This window comes from Neolamprologus multifasciatus, chromosome 8, assembly GCF_963576455.1.
Source record: "Neolamprologus multifasciatus chromosome 8, fNeoMul1.2, whole genome shotgun sequence".
Taxonomy (NCBI): Eukaryota; Metazoa; Chordata; class Actinopteri; order Cichliformes; family Cichlidae; genus Neolamprologus; species Neolamprologus multifasciatus.
The window spans coordinates 8,286,775-8,306,917 of NC_140446.1; the positions used below are offsets into that span (position 1 = coordinate 8,286,775).

A 20,143-nucleotide genomic window follows, 5' to 3' on the forward strand; every position below is an offset into this window, starting at 1 on the left:
ACTTAGTATATGTAGTCCATTGTTACAGTTCACTGCTGTTAAGTACATTGTTTCAGACAGATAGATAGATAAACTGTTTTTACATCCTTCTGCAATCCAGTCCTTGTACCTGATAAGATAGCTTTAAGGACTTTGTTACTAGCTGCTTTTGCAAAAACACATAATTTGTTTACATTTGTGAACTTGTCGGGCATGAAATAGTATTTTTCCACCAGCAAGGTGATTCTGATAGAGCTATTGGCATATCTTTGCAATGTGTCCTTAAAAAACCCCAAAAAAAACATGGACTTTGGCATGTTAAGTGCAAAAGAACTGTCAAGGTTGCAGACGAATACTGTCTGAGAGTCAGAAGAGGTCAGAAAGGGGTTAAAACTGTGTCTGTTTTTAGCCATCTGTAAAACACAGTGGAGGCTCTGTGATTGTTTTAGGCTGTATTTGAGCCATCAGCTTTTGATCAGCCGTGCTGTACCGTCTGGAAACTGTCTGATTGCTTCAACAACAACAGTAAAAACATAAATGAATAAAAAAGCACACATTATTAAAGCAGTTCATCTTGACAGAGAAGGGGATAAAAGACTGCCAAAGGAGCTGTGGAATGTCCTTCAAGAAGTTTAGAAATCTATTCCTGAAGACTACTTATAAAAGTTACAAGAACACTTGCCTAAGAGAGTTCAGGCTGTGTTGAAGAATAAAGGTGGTCATACCAAATACTGACTTTCAAGCTTTTTGAAAGTGAACAAACTTTCTTTTTTGCCTTACAGGTTGTATTTCTTATTTCTGTGTACATTTGCATATTTTTCAAAAATCACCACCTAATTTTCCTAAAAAAACAAAGAAATTTAGTTTCTCAGGACTTCTTTGCAGTACTTTAGATAGATCTATTAATGTATTATAATACCATTGACTCATACCCTCTAACTGTATTTGCTGTGTCAGTTAATCTCACCCCACTCTTTCTTCTTGTGCGCTCCAGGTTTCAGGCACCATGGGCAACATGAGGAGTGGGCTGCACCAGCACCTTGCGAGGCTTGATGAGATCTTTGCAACACGGGGCGACTACGTGCAGACCCTGCAGTTCATGCAGCAGATGGCTGACAATGTGATCAAACAGCTGCTCGGACTGTCTGACTGGGAAAAAGCTAAAGTGGACCTGGCATCCATTGCCGATCAGTCAGCAACCATAGAGTACTACAGGTGGGGAACAGAAGAGTACATGTGTCAAGGTTGTACTGTGTGCGAATCTGTTTACTCGATGCTATAAAAGTGTCTAGTTAAACAGGAGGAGAAAAACACCAGAGGACAGGATTCAGGAAGGTTATTTCTGTCAAAGTTAGTGCACGTTTCCATTGCCTTAAATATTTTTAACGGTTTAAAGCTTCCCAGATACGTAGGAGGTGAAATTTACACATTTATTTATACAACGAAAATCAGTAGAAAAGTGTTTAAGGAATATAATTATTAATGACTTCGGAACAAGTTTACTTTTCATACATACATGCAGTCTTTAATCAGTTTATATGGCAAAAGTTTATCTAGAAGACATCTAAGCATCGGTGCACCTAAAAAGCAAATTTATCAGTGTTATGTTAAAACAAATAATCCAAATAAAATAAACTTGCATATAGCCATGCATATTCATTTTATAGCTGCAATGAGCAATTTGAACACGGTAGAATAGATTACTTTCTACATGCTATGACCTGAATATATCACATAATATTTATTGGGTGGGTTTAAATAATAATGCAGCTGTGTTTGTGTGTGTACCTACATACTGCATGTGAATTATCTTCCAGACAGTTCTTTAGGATGTTCAAAAAAAGAAGCATCCTATTGAATAATTAGCAATCATTGCACAAATGAAAACAGCAGCTACTACTGCAAAAACTACTGCAATGTGTTAGCGGAACTATTTTCCGAGGCTTTGTCTCGCTGTTGTTACTCTCATCGTCTTCGAGAAAAAAAAATGGGCCCATGTCCAGTTTTTATTTTTATTCTTGAATAGGCTCAGTGGTGTTTTCTGTGGAGTCTGCAGTAACAGACAGGCTTATGTGTTTGTATTGATCTGTAATGTGACTCCTTTGCTCAGCCAATAAACCAATACCCCGCATAGCTCCATGCTAGAAGTGTAGGCAGACTGCAAGCAGACAGCCAGACATCGTAAGCTGTTAATGGACTCATTATCACTGCTGCACTCCAACAAATAGTTTCTGTGCGGTTGGCTGTGTGTGCTTCCTGTTTTTCTTTTTTCTTCTTTTCTTTTTCATGTTAAACTTATAAAAGTCTGTGTGTTGTTCACTCTTCCAGTGTTGTTTTGTTACTTACTCACAAAAAGTAACATTATTACTTCCAGGAATTGCTCAGTATTTCTTTTAACTGTGGCCCAATGCAAAACTACTGTTCCTAAGCATTCTTAGTTTACCATGCAGTTTTATTCTCTCTCTATTGATCTGTTTTTATCACATCAGGTTAAGATATCGACAACATCAGTACCTTTTTTCTTTATCTACATGTTTTCTAAGTCAAAAGAACTGCCCAGCAGAGTTCACCTGTTCTCTCTGTGCTTGTGTGGGTCCTCACCAGGGGCTGCAGCTTCCTCTCACGGTCCACAGACATGCCTCTTAGGTTAATTAATGATTAACTGGTGATTCTAAATTGGCCGTAGGTATTAATCTGAGTGTGAATGACTGTCTGTCTCTGGGTGTTATCCCTGTGATGGACTGGCAACGTGCCCTTCACAAGGATAAGCGATTAAAAATGGAAGAGCATTGTTTCATTGTTATTCCTGTGTTTTGAAGTCAGATACATTGCAGACAGTTAAATATTTGTGTACATAAACACTTTCAAAAGACAGATTTTTTTTCCCATGAAATTACCTGACGCTTAGATGCATGATCCAGTCACCTTTGACCTGTCTGTGAGGGTAAACAGGTAGAACTTGAGCAAAACATCAGGAAAGACTGACAAATCTCAGTGTTCTGTATTTTGTTTCTTGAGGAAAAGAGGTCTTGCTTTTTATTATACATACATGCCGCCCCTTCAGCCTCCTGCGTGTATTCATGCTTTGCTCAGACTCTAATTGGATTAGGATAACATAGACAACAAGGTGGCAGCGTTACTGAAGTACCTCCCATGCTGATGCCCCAGCTTCTTGCACTGTCCCCTGCCGAGAGGGGGGAAGATAAAACGAGGAAGGAGATGGCGGCGAGGGAGAGAAAAGGGGCTAAAAGGGAAAGAGAGAGAGAGGGGAGAAAGATTAAAGAGACTGACAACGAGGGGGAGGAAAAGGAAAAAGATGGAGAAGAGATGTGAGATGGATTCTGTCAGAGGGGTAGAAACTGGCTGGTGAGAAGTAGAAAGAAATGATTAAATACACAATAAGAATATACAAAGTGATGTCAGAGTAATGTATGCAGGGTGGAAGATGAACAATGATGGAAATAGACAGGAAATTAAACTGAAACGATTCCCCACAGTTTGCATTTTTCATAGCATGAAACATTCAGCCACATGGATTTGAATCCATTCATTCATTATAAGCCATCTGGACAGGTTTACTATGTCCAGCCACAAACTGTTCGAATAACAGATGGTTACAGTGAGGTGGACAACTCTACCACGTTATACCCGCGAGCATGAAAACACTTTCACACACACCTCTAATGCACGTATCCGATGATGTGAAATTAGGTGCAATACTTCACCCTTTCTTTCTTTTCCTGCTTGTCTTTACGAGTCATTTTTTATTTCACTAGGTTCCAGCATCGATCGAATTTTTCTGTATGTTTTGATTAATTATAATAAGAATGATTCTCTGCAGAATAAATGCTTGTAAACCCTGTTTTTAACAGTTGCTAAACCAGCGGAGTGAGGTGCAATTTTAAACAATTATGTGGCAGATTTACCTCTCAGAATTTATATTTCTGTATGTGTAATTTAAAATAAATTGGTAGTGATACCTGCTGTGAAAAAATGTTGTTGGTTGCTTTCAAGAGAAACCCATCTCCAGCTATTGACAACAAAGGTATTATTACGGGTAAAAATAAAGGCAAAACTACAAAAATAAAAGCTACATTTCAGAAACTGAATTTCTTTTTAACCTCCCATGTTCCATCACCTCCCATAAATAAAAGGCATTCACCAGCAGCAGTTTAATTTTGTGGTCTGTCTGTGTCTGCAGGTGGCTCACATACCTGCTGCTCCTCATCCTGGACCTGATCATCTGCCTGCTGGCCTGTCTGGGACTGGCCAAGCAGTCCCGCTGGCTGCTCACAACGTGAGTCTTATATACCCTGTAACATTGGGCTATTTTACAGCAACAAGCTATCTTTTTGTTCACACGAAAAGTGGTAATCTGTTCCTTCCCCCCAATTCTTTTATGTGATATTTTTCTTCTCTTTCCTTGCACAGCAGGAGGGAGAGACAGTGGGTGAAAAGCAAAGGCAGGATATATAAAAGAAAAAGTCAGTTGGGAGATTAACTAACTGTGTGCTATTATGGAAATAAAATATGTTCATTTTTCTTTTCTGAAAATATTCAATTTTTTTAAACAAAAAATAGAGATGAGTTGAGTGAATTGGTATGAGTTGGTGTAGATGAAGGAAGCTTGAGGCGTGGTAAATGTCTGTGAACAAAGCAGCAAAGCACTGAATCACATCCTTGCTCAAACACTCCTCTTCTAGCCGTTTCCGTATTCCCTTTGCTTTTTAGCATTGCCAGCAGTGGGTTGAACTTGTTCAGCGTTACCGTCTCAGTGGCTCTGCTTTGCAAAGAGGTTTGGAAAGCAGGGGAGAGATGAGATGTTATCAGCAATACAACTTCCTGAAGATTATTCTCCCTCTTTAACACTTGACCTGTTCTAAATAGGCTGGGCATGAATTACATTAAACAACAGTAGGTACAATTTTATTGTATATCCAGATTATATAGCATGTGATTTATGTGATTTATACCATCACACTAATGCTACTCTTCAGGAGTGACAAACATCCAGAACGAATGATAAATATGTGACAGCACATGTCAGCTATACTAAAACATAAGCAGTAAAAGAAAAAAAACACAGTAATACATTAACAGGTGTTGGTTCGTCTGCCTTTTAACAGGCGGCCAGAATGTGCAGCATGTTGGCGTTAATGAACCTAACAATCACTCTCCCACACACTGTAGTGCATGTTTTGCTGAAACGGAGCTTTCACAGAAAGAACATGAAATCTGTCCTGCCTTCATTCCTTCATTCAGCATCCTGTCTCTTGCAATCAGTCATTTCAGGGTGTGAGCTCTGCTAAACGTGCCCTACTAACCACAAATGCACTCGAGGACTAACCCTATACACACACACACAAACATGCACACACACATAAGATGAGTCAGTGTGAAGAGTGTCTGCCTTCCCAAGAGATGCAGTCTTCCACTAGAGTGGAAGTGGTTGGGGGCAAATTACACTCTGGAGGCCTACCAACTCTTTCTGGTACATGCCGTCTGGCTGGGTGTTACTGTGACATACAGTAACAGCTTACACCTACACGTTAGAGATTTATAAAGCTCACTGTCAGAGAGATGTTTATTTGTGGATCTTTTACAACTGCTCGTTTTTGTGAAGAGGCATTTGTTGCGGTCGAGTTTTTCAGCCGTGATTCTTTTTATACGCCTTTAACGTGGCAAGGACATTTTGGTTTCGGGTGGTGAATAAAAACTGTCATCTCAAACCCGGATACACAGAAACTATTATGCATATTCGGTCTGAAAGTGCTGTAAAGTATAAAAAGCTTCAAGTGCATGTGTATTCCTAAAGTAAAAGGACAGAGGAAATTAAATTTCCCTGGATGGCGGAGATCATTAGGACTGTGATGAGCAAGGATCCGCAGCGCAAGTTGCGTTAAAAGTAATAAATGGTTTTTCAGGGGAGGCCTGAATTTCTTAAGTAACCTTGAATATCCAGATTACGAACTCAAGAACACTTAACAAGCCCGAAGCAAATAAAGAGCAGGCTTTAGTCTGCTTCAACGCTCACATGACTCACTGTAGAACATTTCCAGCTCACCCTTTTAATCATGGAGCTGTAATTAAGCTCATTATTGTGCTTGTATACTGCTGATTTGCATTTAGAGAAATGTAAAGCAATCTGAATTGCACTTTCACGGGCACAACAAAGAAGAGCTTTTAATTAACATATCTGACAGATGTTCAATGGCAAGATATTTCATTCATCTTACGTAACATGTCATGAGTAATATCTCTTGGTAAGATGCTAAAAATGACAGAACAATACTATGAGCTGGGAAAAAATACAGCGCTTTTTGCCATATAATGCCTGTTAGTATAATTCAGCGTTTGATTATGTTGTCCTAAAAAACATATCAGTCAACCATCTCTTACTAAATAGTTATATAAATTTAGAATATGTACAGCATTAATGTTTGGCTTTTATCTTCTTAGCTAATTGCTCATCAAGCATAAAACATCAAGCTCATCTCAGCAGGAAGTGGGAAGTGACAATACTAATTTTCCCCTAAAGGGAAATCTAGATTCAGAGCCCACGGTTAGGTGCTGTGGTGGGCGTGGGGCTTCTGAAATGCTGACAGCAGTAGTCTAAACAAGCGTTGGTATATCTCTCAGGTTAGCGTGTTTGCACTGCGTTGAGTTGATGGTTTAACTACACCTCTGTGATCAAAAGCTTGCATTTTAAGTCTGTCACCGGGGGGTGTCCCATGTAAGTGCAGCAGCAAGCTTGAGTTGGGTATCCTGAAGGGTCCCTCACTTCACTTCATATTTGGAAAAAATAAACAAGGAAGTGAAATAAATTAATGAGCCAGGGAGAGATAATGTTCCTGCTGTAGTGGAAAACCTTTAGCATATGTTGTCAGTTTACCCATTAGTGCTGGGGTAAACATTGAAGGAGTTAATTGCTCAGATAAACCTGTTCAACTGCTCGTTAATGCAAATATCTAATCAGCTAGTCATATGGCAGCAACTCAGTGCATTTAGGCATATAAATATGGCCAAGACAACCTGCTGATGTTCAAACTGAGCAATGGGGGGAAAGGGTGACCTAAGCGACTTTGAGGTTGTTGGTGCCAGACTGGATAGTCTGACAATTCCAGAAACTGCTGATGTACTGGGATTTTCCCAACAAATCCCAGTAGATCATCTTTGAAAACAAGTCAATGTCCAGTGAACGGCAAAAAGGTCTTGTTGATGCCAGAAGTCAGAGGAAAATGACTAGACTGCTTTGAGTTGTTCAATGTTCAACTTGTTGAACATTGAAGCAGATGGGCTACAGCAGCAGAAGACCACACTGGTTGCCATTTTTGTCAGTTAAAAACAAGAAACTGAAGCTGTAGTTCTCACAGCTCACCAGAATTGGACAATAGAAGACTGGAAAGGTCTGGTCAGGGTCAGGCTCAGGCTGCTGATGGTGGTGTAATCATATGTGGATATTTTCTTGAGATACTTTAGGCCATTTAATACCAGCTGAACACTGCTTAATGTCCAGCTAGTATTAAATGGCCAACAGTGCACTCACTGTTGAACATGACAGTGAGTGCACTATACTCACATGGCCGCCACAGTCACTAGATCTCAGGCCATGACCACACGAATATGTTTTCGTTTGAAAACGCATCTTTTTGTCTCCGTTTTGGCCTTCCGTCCACACTGAGACGGTCAAGGAAAACGCTCTCCAAAGCGGATACGCGTGGCAGTGTGTACAGCGAACCCAGAGCCTTTTCGAAAACGATGACACATGCATCGTGTGATGCAGTCATGTGACCAATTAAGCTAAGATAGCGGAGGGCATTATACAGCAGTTCTTTTGTTTGCGCTCAATTTTGACAGCCCTATTAGACATTAATATCAGTTTGTACATGACCAGACAGCTTTTCTTCAAATTCTTTAACTCACTCGCTTTTGCAACTTCGTACTTTTGTGTTACTCGCAGCGACAACCTCATTGTTAGTCCACTTAAAAAAACTCGGTGCTTTTCCACGAAATTTTGCTGCGACGTTTCAAAGAGCCGGAAAGTAAATAAACGGCAGACAAAATTGACGCAGGTCGAAACGTCTTGTGTTTCACGCATGCACAATACTGGAACGTAGGCGTTTTCTGCCGTTTCAATGTGGACGCACAACTCTGTGAAAACGACTGAAAATGATAGTGTGGACGCGGAGTGTTTTCTGACGAAAACGCCGTTTTCTAATTTATCCGGGCTAATGTGGACGTAGCCTCAATCAACGCAATGTTTCTGGCATGTTGTTGAATCTATGCCAGGAAGAATTAAAGCAGTTCTAAAAGAAAAAGTGGGTCCAACCAAGTACAAGCAAGGTGGACCAAATGAAGTTAGTTCTGTCCTCAAGAAAGACGCATCATTTTTGGTTCAAACTACCCTGTCCAAACTAGCCCCTTGTGTCAAAGGTGTCCCATAAGGAAGTGTGCCGGAGCCTTTGTGTTTTTCCAAAGACAATATAGAGTTTATTAAGATAAATTTCTTAAAAGTTTAAGGCACTTGCCCGAAGGAAGGAAGACAGGGATACATTTAGTCACTTTTTGTAGAAACAATATATATTCACAAACACATAATGATTATACTATACTAAGTATAATCATCATAATTATACTTTACCTTAATTGTACACACTAAGTAAAATCCATATTACCACAACTGTCTTCATAATTAAGACATTTTAGACAATAAGGTCAATCTCCTAAATTTGCTCGGAGGAAATAAACACAATTTAATGAGTTGCGGTCCAAGTTAGTTTGTGATGGTTTCTAAGATGGCAATCACAAGGTGGAAGCCAAAATTAGAAACTGAGAGAAATATGTGATTACTATGTCAAGCTAATTAGCACTGGCAGTGAGGTCTCGGTACCCATGCATATCTGCTCTGAGGTCACATCTCTATCATTTTGCTCAGTTTTAATTAGAACGTTTAATGGGGGCTTGTGTAAGGATGACAAAGCTTCCACTTTCTATACATTTCTATAGACTAGCTATAACAGAAGTTTACAGCAAAATATTTTTTAGTAGAGAAGAAAATCAACTTCCCACTCAGATTTAACTCAGAGTGACTTGACCTCATCCTTGAATGCATTTACTAGCATCATCTGACCTGCTCAACTTTTTCACTTGACTCAACTTTAAACCCTATTTTCCTTGTATCCCATTGATTCCATTCATCTTACAGAGCACAAAACGGAATAATTTATTTAAATTTCACTTTAGTTTTAGGAATAAAGCTCTAGTTTGCAACAACAGTCATCACAGAGCACTTTACAAAGAAGAGTAATTACCTTTTCTCTATGTAGTGTTGAGAAGACATCAAACAGTAAACACTCATCAACTGATGGGCTCAGTTACCGTAGATAAGAAACATGTAGCTACAGAGCCAAAACGAGGAAAGACTGGAAAAACAAAGACAGAGAAATGCATGGTGAATCAAAGAGAAAACTCCTTTCAACACAGAGCAGTTTGCAGTTCATGTGCCCCGCTTCCCATTTACATTGGGTCTCAGTACGAAAAATTCTACATACCACTACACACGCCTAAGTCATCTGAACATTTTTCACAGGACTCTATCCAGTCCTGTGAAAAACCAACTGGAACCCATGATTTTTTTCCACAATTTCTTTTGCTGTATGATGATGTCATAAACCAACATCATCATCACATTCTTGTGGAGGAATGTAGCCCACTCTTCTTTACAAATTTGCTTCAGTTCACTGATTTGCAGGTATTCATCTGTGCACTGGTCTCTTTAGATCCCACCACAATATTTCAATCAGGTTGACTTTGGCATACAGAGAGGTTGACTGTGAAACAGGCCTAATTAGCATAGCATAGCATAGCATCTTTATTTCTAATGCACTTTACATCCGACAATGTTGGCCAAAGTGCTACAAATATAAAACAAAGAGAAAAGAGTTTACGTATAGAATATCTTAAAATTAAAAATAATATAATTAATAAGAAACATATTAAGAAACATCAACAAGTCCTGCTGTGCTGAAAGCCAAGGTAAATAGATGTTTTAAGACAGATAAGGAAGGTGCCTGTCTAACATGTAAAGTCTAACATGTAAAGGCAACTCATTCCACAATTTTGATGCTGCCACAGCAAACGCCCGATCCCCTCTGAGCTTACGATTAGTCCTGGGCACGCTTAGGAGGAGCTGGTCTGTCAACCTGAGGGACCGGGAAGGTATGTATGGATGAAGAAGCTCAGAGAGGTACAGAGTGGCAGCATTGGACAAACATTTAAAAACAAATAAAAGCAGCTTAAAATGGATCCTAAAATGCACGGGCAGCCAATGAAGTGAATATAAAACTGGGGTGATATGCTTGCATCTACGAGTGCCAGTCAAAAGACGTGCAGCAGCATTCTGAACTAGCTGCAGTCGAAAAACAGAAGATCGACTCACCCCATAATAAAGAGAATTACAGTAATCCAGCCGAACGGCTACAAAGGCATGGATTACTGTTTCAAATTGCTAATTATCATCCGTCTACCACCGCGCTTGACAGTTAATATGAGGTGTTTATGCTGACATGCTGTGTTTTTTGGTTTCGTTTTTTTGCCAAACATGGTCCCATATATCTAAAGAACGTTGTTCCAGAGATCTTGTGGTTAGTTCAGATGCAACTTTGCAAAATTAAGCTGTACTGCCTTTTTTTTTTGTTACAGATGTTTGCTTTTCTCCCGTTAACTCTTCCAAACAAGCCATACTTGTTTAGTATTTTTCTAACTCTACTGTCATGAACTTTAACATTAACCACCTAACTGTGGCCTGTAGAGTTTGAGATGTAGCTTAACTGTTTTTATATATTTTTTGTGCAGTTTCTCTGAGCATTACAAAGTCTGGCCTTAGGGTGAATTTGCTGGGAAGATTGGCAACTGACTTGTTTTCCAGTTGTGAATAATCTCTCTCACTGTAGTATGACAGGCTTCCCTGTGGACAGCAACGGTTGCTTCTCTCAGGCTATTCCTTTCGCCTTTCTTCTTTGGCATCGTGATAACACAAACCTGAATGTTCCAGACCAGCAAATTGACCCAAGACAAAAAAAAAGAAAGAAAGAAAGAGCTATTCACTCATTGGAAATAACAGTTGGAGCATTTGACCATTGCTGTACAAGCTGCCAACTTTTCTTACAACTTTACAACTTGTCAAACCTTTGTCCACATATCCAAAGCTAAATTCTTTTACACCGAAGAAAATAAAATATACGCCAAGACACAGCTGCAGTGTGTAGGTTATCATTCAACTTATGGTTGTCTTAAGAGCTTGAGAAAACAAGTTTGTGAACTGAAGAAGCATCTTAAGTGAACAATGAAAACATAAAGAAGTCCAGTTTTCTTCATTTTTCAAACTCTTATGACCAGCTACAGTGCTTAACAAATGTATTAGATCGTATGCCTTAAATTAACATTCATCCAATTCAGTACCTATCCCAGCAGCCATAGGGTGAGAGCCGGTGTTTGCGGGGCTAACAAGCCTAAATTAGCCTAAATTGCCAAAATCATTTTCTATGTTAATGTATGTATAATAGTTAATCCACCAGTATGCACAAGCTCTTTATCAAAACAGCATTTCTAATGCTAAAATATAATTATAGTTGTTATGAAAGAATTTTCAAATTTGTTGTTATAACTATAGATATAGATATCAATATAGATAGCTAACAGTAGCGTTTCCATCTATGCTGACAATGTTTTCCTGTTACTGTCAAACAAATTATTGGTGCATCACCGAGATGGTGGCTAGTGAAAATGAAAAGTGTACAGAATTTTACACTCAGGGTTTTGTCTGTTTTAAGCATACCACCAAGTTACTTGGAGTGTACCGGGTGTAGCTGTCCTTTTTAGTGTGACTACTCTAGGCAAACAAAAGAGGAAATATATGATTTGAGATGCAGCATTAGTATTTCATGGGAAAAATACAAGAAGAGCACAGTCTTCTAAGGCCAGTGTCCTAGCTATCAATTTTAAAGAAAGTGAGAAAGTGAGAATTTGCACCAAAATACAAAAGGTTCATTCTTTTCTGCTGCTATATCTCTGCAGCAGGTTTGATGAAATATGGCCATGTAGCTTTTGTGTAATTTTGCTGACAGAAAGAGAGACAATTGGCACAGCAAATGTAACCCTGTGAGGCTCTTGTCTGCAAGGAGGAATTACAAAAGTGTCAGAAAAGGAATCAGAATTTTTTTCTTATCCCTTTATAGTTGTTGTAGTTAGTTATCACCAAGAACCAGTTGTAATACTGGTGTAAAGTGTTCTATACAGTACCCTTTATATAGCCATATGCAGATATAATCACATATTAATGCAGGTTATTGCAGTGAACGAGTAAGACGGTAAAGAACGTTTGCATTAGTTCTGCTTGTCGAGTCTAAAATAAGATAAGGAATCTGTGAAGCCTCACTCTCTTTCCTATCTCGCGAATTGTCTGGGCCTAGTGAGAGGTCTGTATCAGACAAAAGGAAGGAGTCAGACTTTAAGTACGAGGATCTGATTTGAAGGCAGAGGGCGTTGAAAATACACCGTAGAGAGGGCAAAGGGAATATATAGAGAAGTAGAGATAAAGAGAAAAGGAGAGAAGTAGCGGATTGTAAGTTCAATATTGGGAGCTCAGTATCCATTCAGTGCATTGAGAAATGGATTAGCCTGGGATCTGTGGGGTGCTAAAAGATGAACAGGCTGGAGATGAGCCTGGACATGCATAGAAAAAAAATCCGATTTAAAATGTGGTGACATGAATCAGAAGCTTATTGGATTTTCTGGAAATTCTTTTCACTTAACCAGAGCTGATCTATGATAGTCTTTAATAGGTATTGATCTCCTGTTTTAGTACATCAACACTTTCCTGCATGCCAAAATGGACAGCCAGGGCCTGCAATCTCTCAGCCTCTGTGTATATCATTTGATGTTATCATCTTATCATCTAATAAGTTGACATCATCAGGGTATGGATTCACTGTAAAACAAACACACGGGTGCAGGAACATCCATCCACTGACTTCGCTATAATCAGATGTCGGCAAACAGAGCGGATGAGCACTGTGGAAGATTAGCTGTTCTTCTGCAGCTGTATGTTGAGGCAGCAGAATCAACTCCATGGAAGTAAACATGACCGCTGTGACTTTTTCTGGTGATGACAGCCCAGTGACATCAGCATTTCTTCCTCTTGGGTCGTGAGCCATTTCTTATGAGTAGCAGAAGCTGTTATGACACGGACTCTACAATAGCTCTTTTTGTTTCTCCATTTTGATTGTTATTTTGTTATATACAGTAGTTATAAGTAGAGCAGGGAGATATGGCCAAAAATATTTATCACAATATACATTTGAAAATTTGCAATAACGATATAACTGACGATATAATTGACGTGAGACAAAATACTTTACAACTCCACAACTTTATTAGTGCAAAAAAAACCCCCCAAAAAACATAAATGTATTTTCACTTAAACAAGCAGCTGTTTTTTATGTGCATTAAAGTTATATAAAAATGTAACAGTGCAAATGCAAATTCCTTGCTGACAGTTTAACCAAAAGGCATTTCCAGTGGAAACTGGCCGACATATCCTCAGCATAACCATGTATAATATCCACAAAACTTAAAAAGAGGTTATACACACACAATACGGTAATATTATGTTGAAGCACAGTACGTATCACTACGCCAGGCTCCTGCCTACGATAGCCGTAATGCTCCGACAATCCATCAAGCGGTGTGGCTTCTTAGCTTAGCAAAGTCGTACTGAAACATTTGACAGATTTTCGAGCGCTGTGTACCACATAAAATCGTTTCAAGGTCAGTAAACACAACCAGAGTTCATACATAAGGCACACGGGATTATAAGGGGCACTGTCGACTTTCAGAAAAATCAAAGGATTGATTTTAAGTGTGCCGTATTTTCCAAACAACACGGTAATAACGACGGCCCGCTAGCATGCTCTACCAAAAATAGTGCTTTGTTGTGTAGCTGACGGACGAAAGCTAAACCAGTTCCACACCACTGAAGTTGCAGCATTTTTACAAACCAGTTCTGGTTCATCTGTTTCATTCAACAATCCGCTTTCACTCTTCTCATTCTCCGTCGCCGCCATGATTTTTCCGCCATGTGCATATGAAAGCAAAGGCACTGCGCATGCGCGTTTTACCCACGTTCTATCGCCATATTTCATTTTCTTATCGTTGCCCAACATTGTACCGGTATTACCGTGAACGGTATGATATGGCCCAGCCCTAGTTATAAGACATGCTTACAACATGCAACTATTCCAAAGGGATTGCTTTATTACTAATTTGGAAAAGCAGTTGCTTGCAAAGATAATGACTCATCTCTCCTTTGAAGCGTCTCTTAGCATTCATGGCATTCAGCTTTGTGATTTTTCTATCAGTGCAAAGACACAGATTAAATGGAGTGATTAGACTTAATATTAGGGGCTCAAAAACACAGCTTCAAAAGAATGTTGATGTAGGAACCATATCAAATTGAAGGTGCTGATATACCACTGATATAATAATAATTGCAGATGCGTATGACAAACCCAGTTTACTTCTTGGTTTTCTAACAGTGTGATTACAATAGTGTTCACCTGTAATCACTGCGAGTAATTGGAATGAACCTAATGCAAACCAGGTCAAGTACTTAAATCACTGACTCATTCACTTGGATAAATACCAAGCTTTAATGAGCCATTGTGTCCTGGTTCACTGAGCCTTCAGTTAATCTTAGTTTGATTTAGCAAATAAACAGATCACTGCACTGAGTTTCAACCTGACCCTGTTGTTTCTTTGTATTTCTGCAGGATGATGGTGTTTGGAGTGCTGACGCTAGTCCTGAGCTGGACTTCACTGGGAGCTGACCTGGCAACCGCTGTGGTAAGCTCCCTCGCTTTCTTACCCCTGAGTGACTGACTTACTTTGATATAAAATACCCTAAACTGGTCACCTCTCTTATGATAGTTTGCAGAAGCTATCTATCTATTTAAGGTATTAGCTGCTAATTAGTGGTTCTAAGCTTAAAAGCCAAGTATTTAAGCTTTATCAGGATGTTAAGGTTACAAAAATATTTATGAAATCAGTGACAGAGATCCCTCACAGATGCACAGAGTCATCAAAACAGGTTCTAAAACTGCCCAATCTCAAATTCTTCTGATCACAGCTATCCGTCTACCACGTCATGAGCTTTTGATCTCTGCTGTCAAAACACACGGCACTAAAAATAGACTGACAAAAGAACAAAATTGCAAACCCACACCTTCTCAGCAGCATTATACAGAGCTCAATAACCCGATTCCAATTCAAGGATTATGACAACACGAATCCAATTGCCGTATTCACACTGAGTAGGTGATTAATTTCAGTGTTTTTCCTCTCTCATCGTCCCAAGGCTTAAAAAAGCAGCGCAAGTGTTTGATCGATGTGGAGGTGAGAACTCACCGTGAAAATAGAGAGAAACATGAGACACGATGAATATCAAATGGCTGAGCACTGGTGTTTGACTAAGCTGCCTCGGGCGTCTGTGCTATTTTTCTCAGTTTTGTTGCTGGATGTTGCTTTTTACTCAGGGGCAGCAGAGGATTGTTTACACGTGTGAATTAAATTTGGAGATAATGAGCGTCAAGTAAGCAGGACTAAGTAACGGCGAGAAGCTTGATCTCTTGCACAGTGGTGTCTGGTTTTATCTTCCTTTTTATCTGCATGTTCAAGTCTTCTTTGCGAGGCTTCACTCGGTGTGGTCTTCATTTCCTGACACAATGACACTAATGGTTTCCTTTTATAGCAATGCTACGGCACACATGTATGACTAAAACACCGAAACCCCCATCTGCATCCACCGGTCAAGACATTGCAAATGCAGACAAATACAGAATTTCTCAGTAGATGATTCATCCTGTCCATTCAGTCTCCTGCACCATGACACATGCTGCGCTCAGGTCCATCTATGGTGTGTAAGGATTATCTCAACGGAAAGACAGTACTTTCCCTTTAAGGAACTTGGAAGCATCCAGTAAATTACATGGTAATCTAACTAAAAGGTCTTCTTGTTCTACATCTCCCCTTGATAAATGAATAATATAACTTTTCATAAATTGCTTCAGAAGAGTCACGGGTACATCTTGTCCTCTGAGACGTAATGATTTTGTGTGTGTTACAAAATCATTCCGTCTCACTTTTATGTAACATGTCTGCTGGGTGTCACTGACGCTGAGGCTGAATGAATGATTTGTACACCCTTAAAAAAAATAAAGAACCTGTCTTTAGCGGTACAACAGCTTGTTACTGGGTACTACCCTGGACAGGAGGTACTTATTCTTATTCTTATTCTTGTGGGCCGAACCTTGTGGAGCCCAGTCTTGAAAGTCTGGTGACAATTTTGTACTTTATTAAAACAGCACATACACAGATCTGTTAAAAGAGTGTAAGAGTAGCTCTATAAGAAAACCATCAATATATCTTATTATTCATTCATACACTTGGAAATGATTTTGGTCAGGTTCGAACCCAGAAACATCTTGCTAGTAGATAACAGCACTAACTACTGAACCACTGTGCTGACAGTACACTGTATACAAGACAGATACAAAGTGAAACTTTTCTTGGGGGGTGGGGCCCAGAGTTAAAAAAAAAAAGATACATAAATTTGCATTTTATGTGAATTAACAAAAACTCAGTGAGCTACAGTAACGTTTTCTGTAATTATAGACATTAATTTGTTATAATTTAGGGGCCATGCTGACAGATTTCTTTAAACGTTCTAGAACAACATTTCTTATCAGGTTTTTCTGATATTTAAATATCTCAGGGTTTAAATGTGTAGTTAAACTTCTTTAGATTGACAGACAGTGGAGGTCCACTCATTTATTCCACTTAACATCAAACTGTAAAATGAGTTTGACATGAAATTAGTAGGATTGATAGTAATAATATTTCATGTTTCTCTAATGGTTAATTAACTGCTATTAACTACGCAAGATCTTTAAAAATGATATTTTTAATACCAGTATATAATTATAGTTAACCCTGAATTTTCTGATGTACTGTTTTACAAAAAAAAAATGTTTAAAAATCAGAAAACATATTTTTTTGATTAGGATGCCAAATTAGTTATTTACTTGCAGTCCTTGACAGAAAAATTTCTTTTAGCTGTTTAATTTTATGCTCAATTCATTACAGAGTTTTTTTCTGAGAAGTCCAGTGTCCTCAAATTTTGGTGTAAATATGTGAAACCAGTTTGCTATTAATTAATACCAAAATTAACATCAAAATAACTAATAAATAAAAATATTGTTTTGGCAGATTTCTGAAATGTTTTCCTTTTTTTATGACAGGTAGTCTAATAAATTCATTAAGGATCCAGATGATACATTTGTGTAGATAGTCGGGATAGAAATTGGCTTTTACTGTACTTCTGTTTCTGAGAATTTATAGATGGAGTCCACCTGGGTCTTTTCTTCGCCTGAGAGTAAACATCATAAAGGCTTCGTAAAAGCATTTACATGAAGAATCTGCTCTGGCTCCTCAGACATCATTTATACGTGTAAATAGGAGCTTGTGCTTATGTTGATGCAGGTGTTACTTCTTAAAGGAGATGTTTATGTGAAAGTTTTCAGTTTCTAACAACAGACTTGTAGACATCATCGTATGAAGGCATTTCATCTTTAATAAATGTTGATTCATTCTTTATGCTGGGAATTGTTGAAAACACATTTAGGAGAAAGCACTTTTTTAAATCAGGTGTCTTCTTTAAACAAATTATTTTAGAATTTATATCAAATAGAGAAAAGAGGCAAAAGCAGTTAGAAAGTGTTTGTTTGTTTGCATTTTTTTGATCTTTTCAGCCCTAATTCCAAAAAAAATTTAACATAGAGAAAGATGTAAAAGTACTCATTAATTGAAAGATCTCTTTTGAATTTACTATTCGATTGAATTTATGCAAAAACCTCATTTATAATAAAATCACTGACAGCATTTTCAGGCACTACAGACTAGAGATGGCACGATACCACTTTTTTATGTCCGATACCGATACCGATATCATAAATTTGGATATCTGCCGATACCGATATGAATCCGATATAGTGTGTTTTTTAATCAATAAAACGTTTTTTTAATATCTTGCTGCATTTTGTATAAGTTTATACTCAAGTTTAAATAAATAACAACACTAAAGCTATTCTGTTATACCTGTATGTAAAAAATACACTGCGCCCAAAATATTTCATAGTTCAGCAACACTGATCAATCTAATAAACGTAAACCTGCTCCATCCTCCCTAATCTGGTATTTTAAAGAGTACTTAGCAGAAATATTAAGCAACCTAACTAATAGGGTTGCAAACTCCCAGCAAAAAAAAAAATAGAGAACCACCCCCCACCCTCCAGCTCATGATGCTTAATCGATGTAATCAACTTTAATTTGATGCAGGGGGAAAAATGCACAGAAAGAAATTATTTTTCAAGAATAATTAAATAGATTCAACATATTTCTTCAACAGAATTGCAGACTGCACAGATGGTATCTTCCCAAAGGAAAAAGTAGTATAGCTTACTAGGGTATATTAGACTTAACAGTTACTATATACAGTAATGGACTTCTATATATTTTACATCAGATTAAAACTTTGGGTGTAAGATTCAGATAATTATTTATTAAAAGCTAGACATTTTAAATGAGAACAAGAAAGAAAAGTATGTCTTTGTTCCCCCTTTTCCCTGTTCATGCCCTATCGGCCCCCCTGGCTAAACTTTGCTAGATCCGCCCCTGCACAGTTACCAGCCGTCAGCTACGTAGAAAAAGATCCTGGTGTAGAAAGTAATATTAAATAAATTCTAACAACAGCTTATCAAGCTTAATAGTGCTGCTGTTGTTCAGCCGCTGGTTTCCTCTTTCTGGTGAGAAGTGGGCCAAAAACAAAGAAGAGAGACGGAGTCGCGACAGAAAAGCCAATCAGCTGATCATTGATCAGTTTCACAATTGAAGTAGCAGCAGGAGAGAGAGAGAGAGGCAGTCGCTCCATATATCTGTTGTTAAGCTTAACGTGGGAATGCTTTACAAACATTCAGAGATGAACTTACACACTTGCTTTACTTCTCTCTGGGAAAACTTCCTCGGAGATGAAATGCTGGTTTGCTAGCAAGGCTACAAATACACAATCTCTAGCTCTCAAGCTATCTCAAGCTCTATCACGTGATGCATACTGCTGCAACGTGCTACAGTTATGAGCCGAGTTAAGCCGTGTAGCAAGTTTTGTGAGGTGCTTTTTTGATATTTAACGGATCGGATTACATTTTTTTATTTCTCGCCGATATCCGATCCAGTAATTTGGGTCAGTATCGGACCGATACCGATACGTAATATCGGATCGGTCCATCTCTACTACAGACTGAACACAGGACAGACCAACATTCCTGTTTAGACGTAATTGTTCTACACAATTTTTCAGCTCAGCGAGCCAGCTAGCACCTATGGAGAATTTGTGCGTATGTGCAGGAACGCCACACACACGGTGACCTCTTTAACCTCCACGTACCACTGCCATCTGAAAATGTCTGAAAATCTTCGACCTCCTCCACCCCGACTGAGAGCTGAACTTGTGAAAATCAATTTGCCACTGCAGTCGCGCAGCTGTGTCCCACTTTAAATAAGAATGAATTTCATTGCCCTGCTCTAATGATGCGAAAACACCCACGGCAACCACAGGAACTAACAACTGTTCAGTACATAGAATCTGGATTTATCTGAGTTTCTGATCAGCTTCATGTGTGACTGTATTTACAGGTGTGACTGACAGACCTGCAAGATAATCTTCACATCCTGTCTGTGTGCAGACTGCACTTAAATTAATGGCTGAATCCTTAGTAAATAAATGCATAATGAATACACCCCATTGGCAGAACTCCTAATTGCCAACAGCGGGTAGTCAGAACTTTGCATTTTCTGAGATTCACTGTCGTCCCTTCAGGAATTCTAACAGACTTGCTCCTGAATTGCAGAGCTCCTTGGTATCCTTCGTCTCTAACAAACTAGCTCAGGTTTGCCGGGAAACACAGTTTGCTTTATCTCTTCTGCGTGGGGCTCATTAGCGTACCCCCCAGAGAAGGTTAAGCTACACGCAGTGCTTGTCCCGAGCCCCAGGGAC

At 38.8% G+C, this 20,143-nt stretch overlaps 1 protein-coding gene across 2 annotated transcripts in view; it reads left to right on the forward strand.

The window, feature by feature from the left end:
- ttyh2 (tweety family member 2) overlaps nt 1-20,143 on the forward strand; it is a 68,521-nt gene that overhangs the window by 39,622 nt on the left and 8,756 nt on the right. For both annotated transcript variants that reach the window (XM_085169492.1, XM_085169493.1), the window contains exons 4-6: nt 974-1,194; nt 4,181-4,276; nt 14,808-14,880. In XM_085169492.1, the coding sequence (XP_085025618.1) occupies nt 974-1,194; nt 4,181-4,276; nt 14,808-14,880 (390 nt within the window). The remainder of the gene's footprint in view (nt 1-973; nt 1,195-4,180; nt 4,277-14,807; nt 14,881-20,143) is intronic.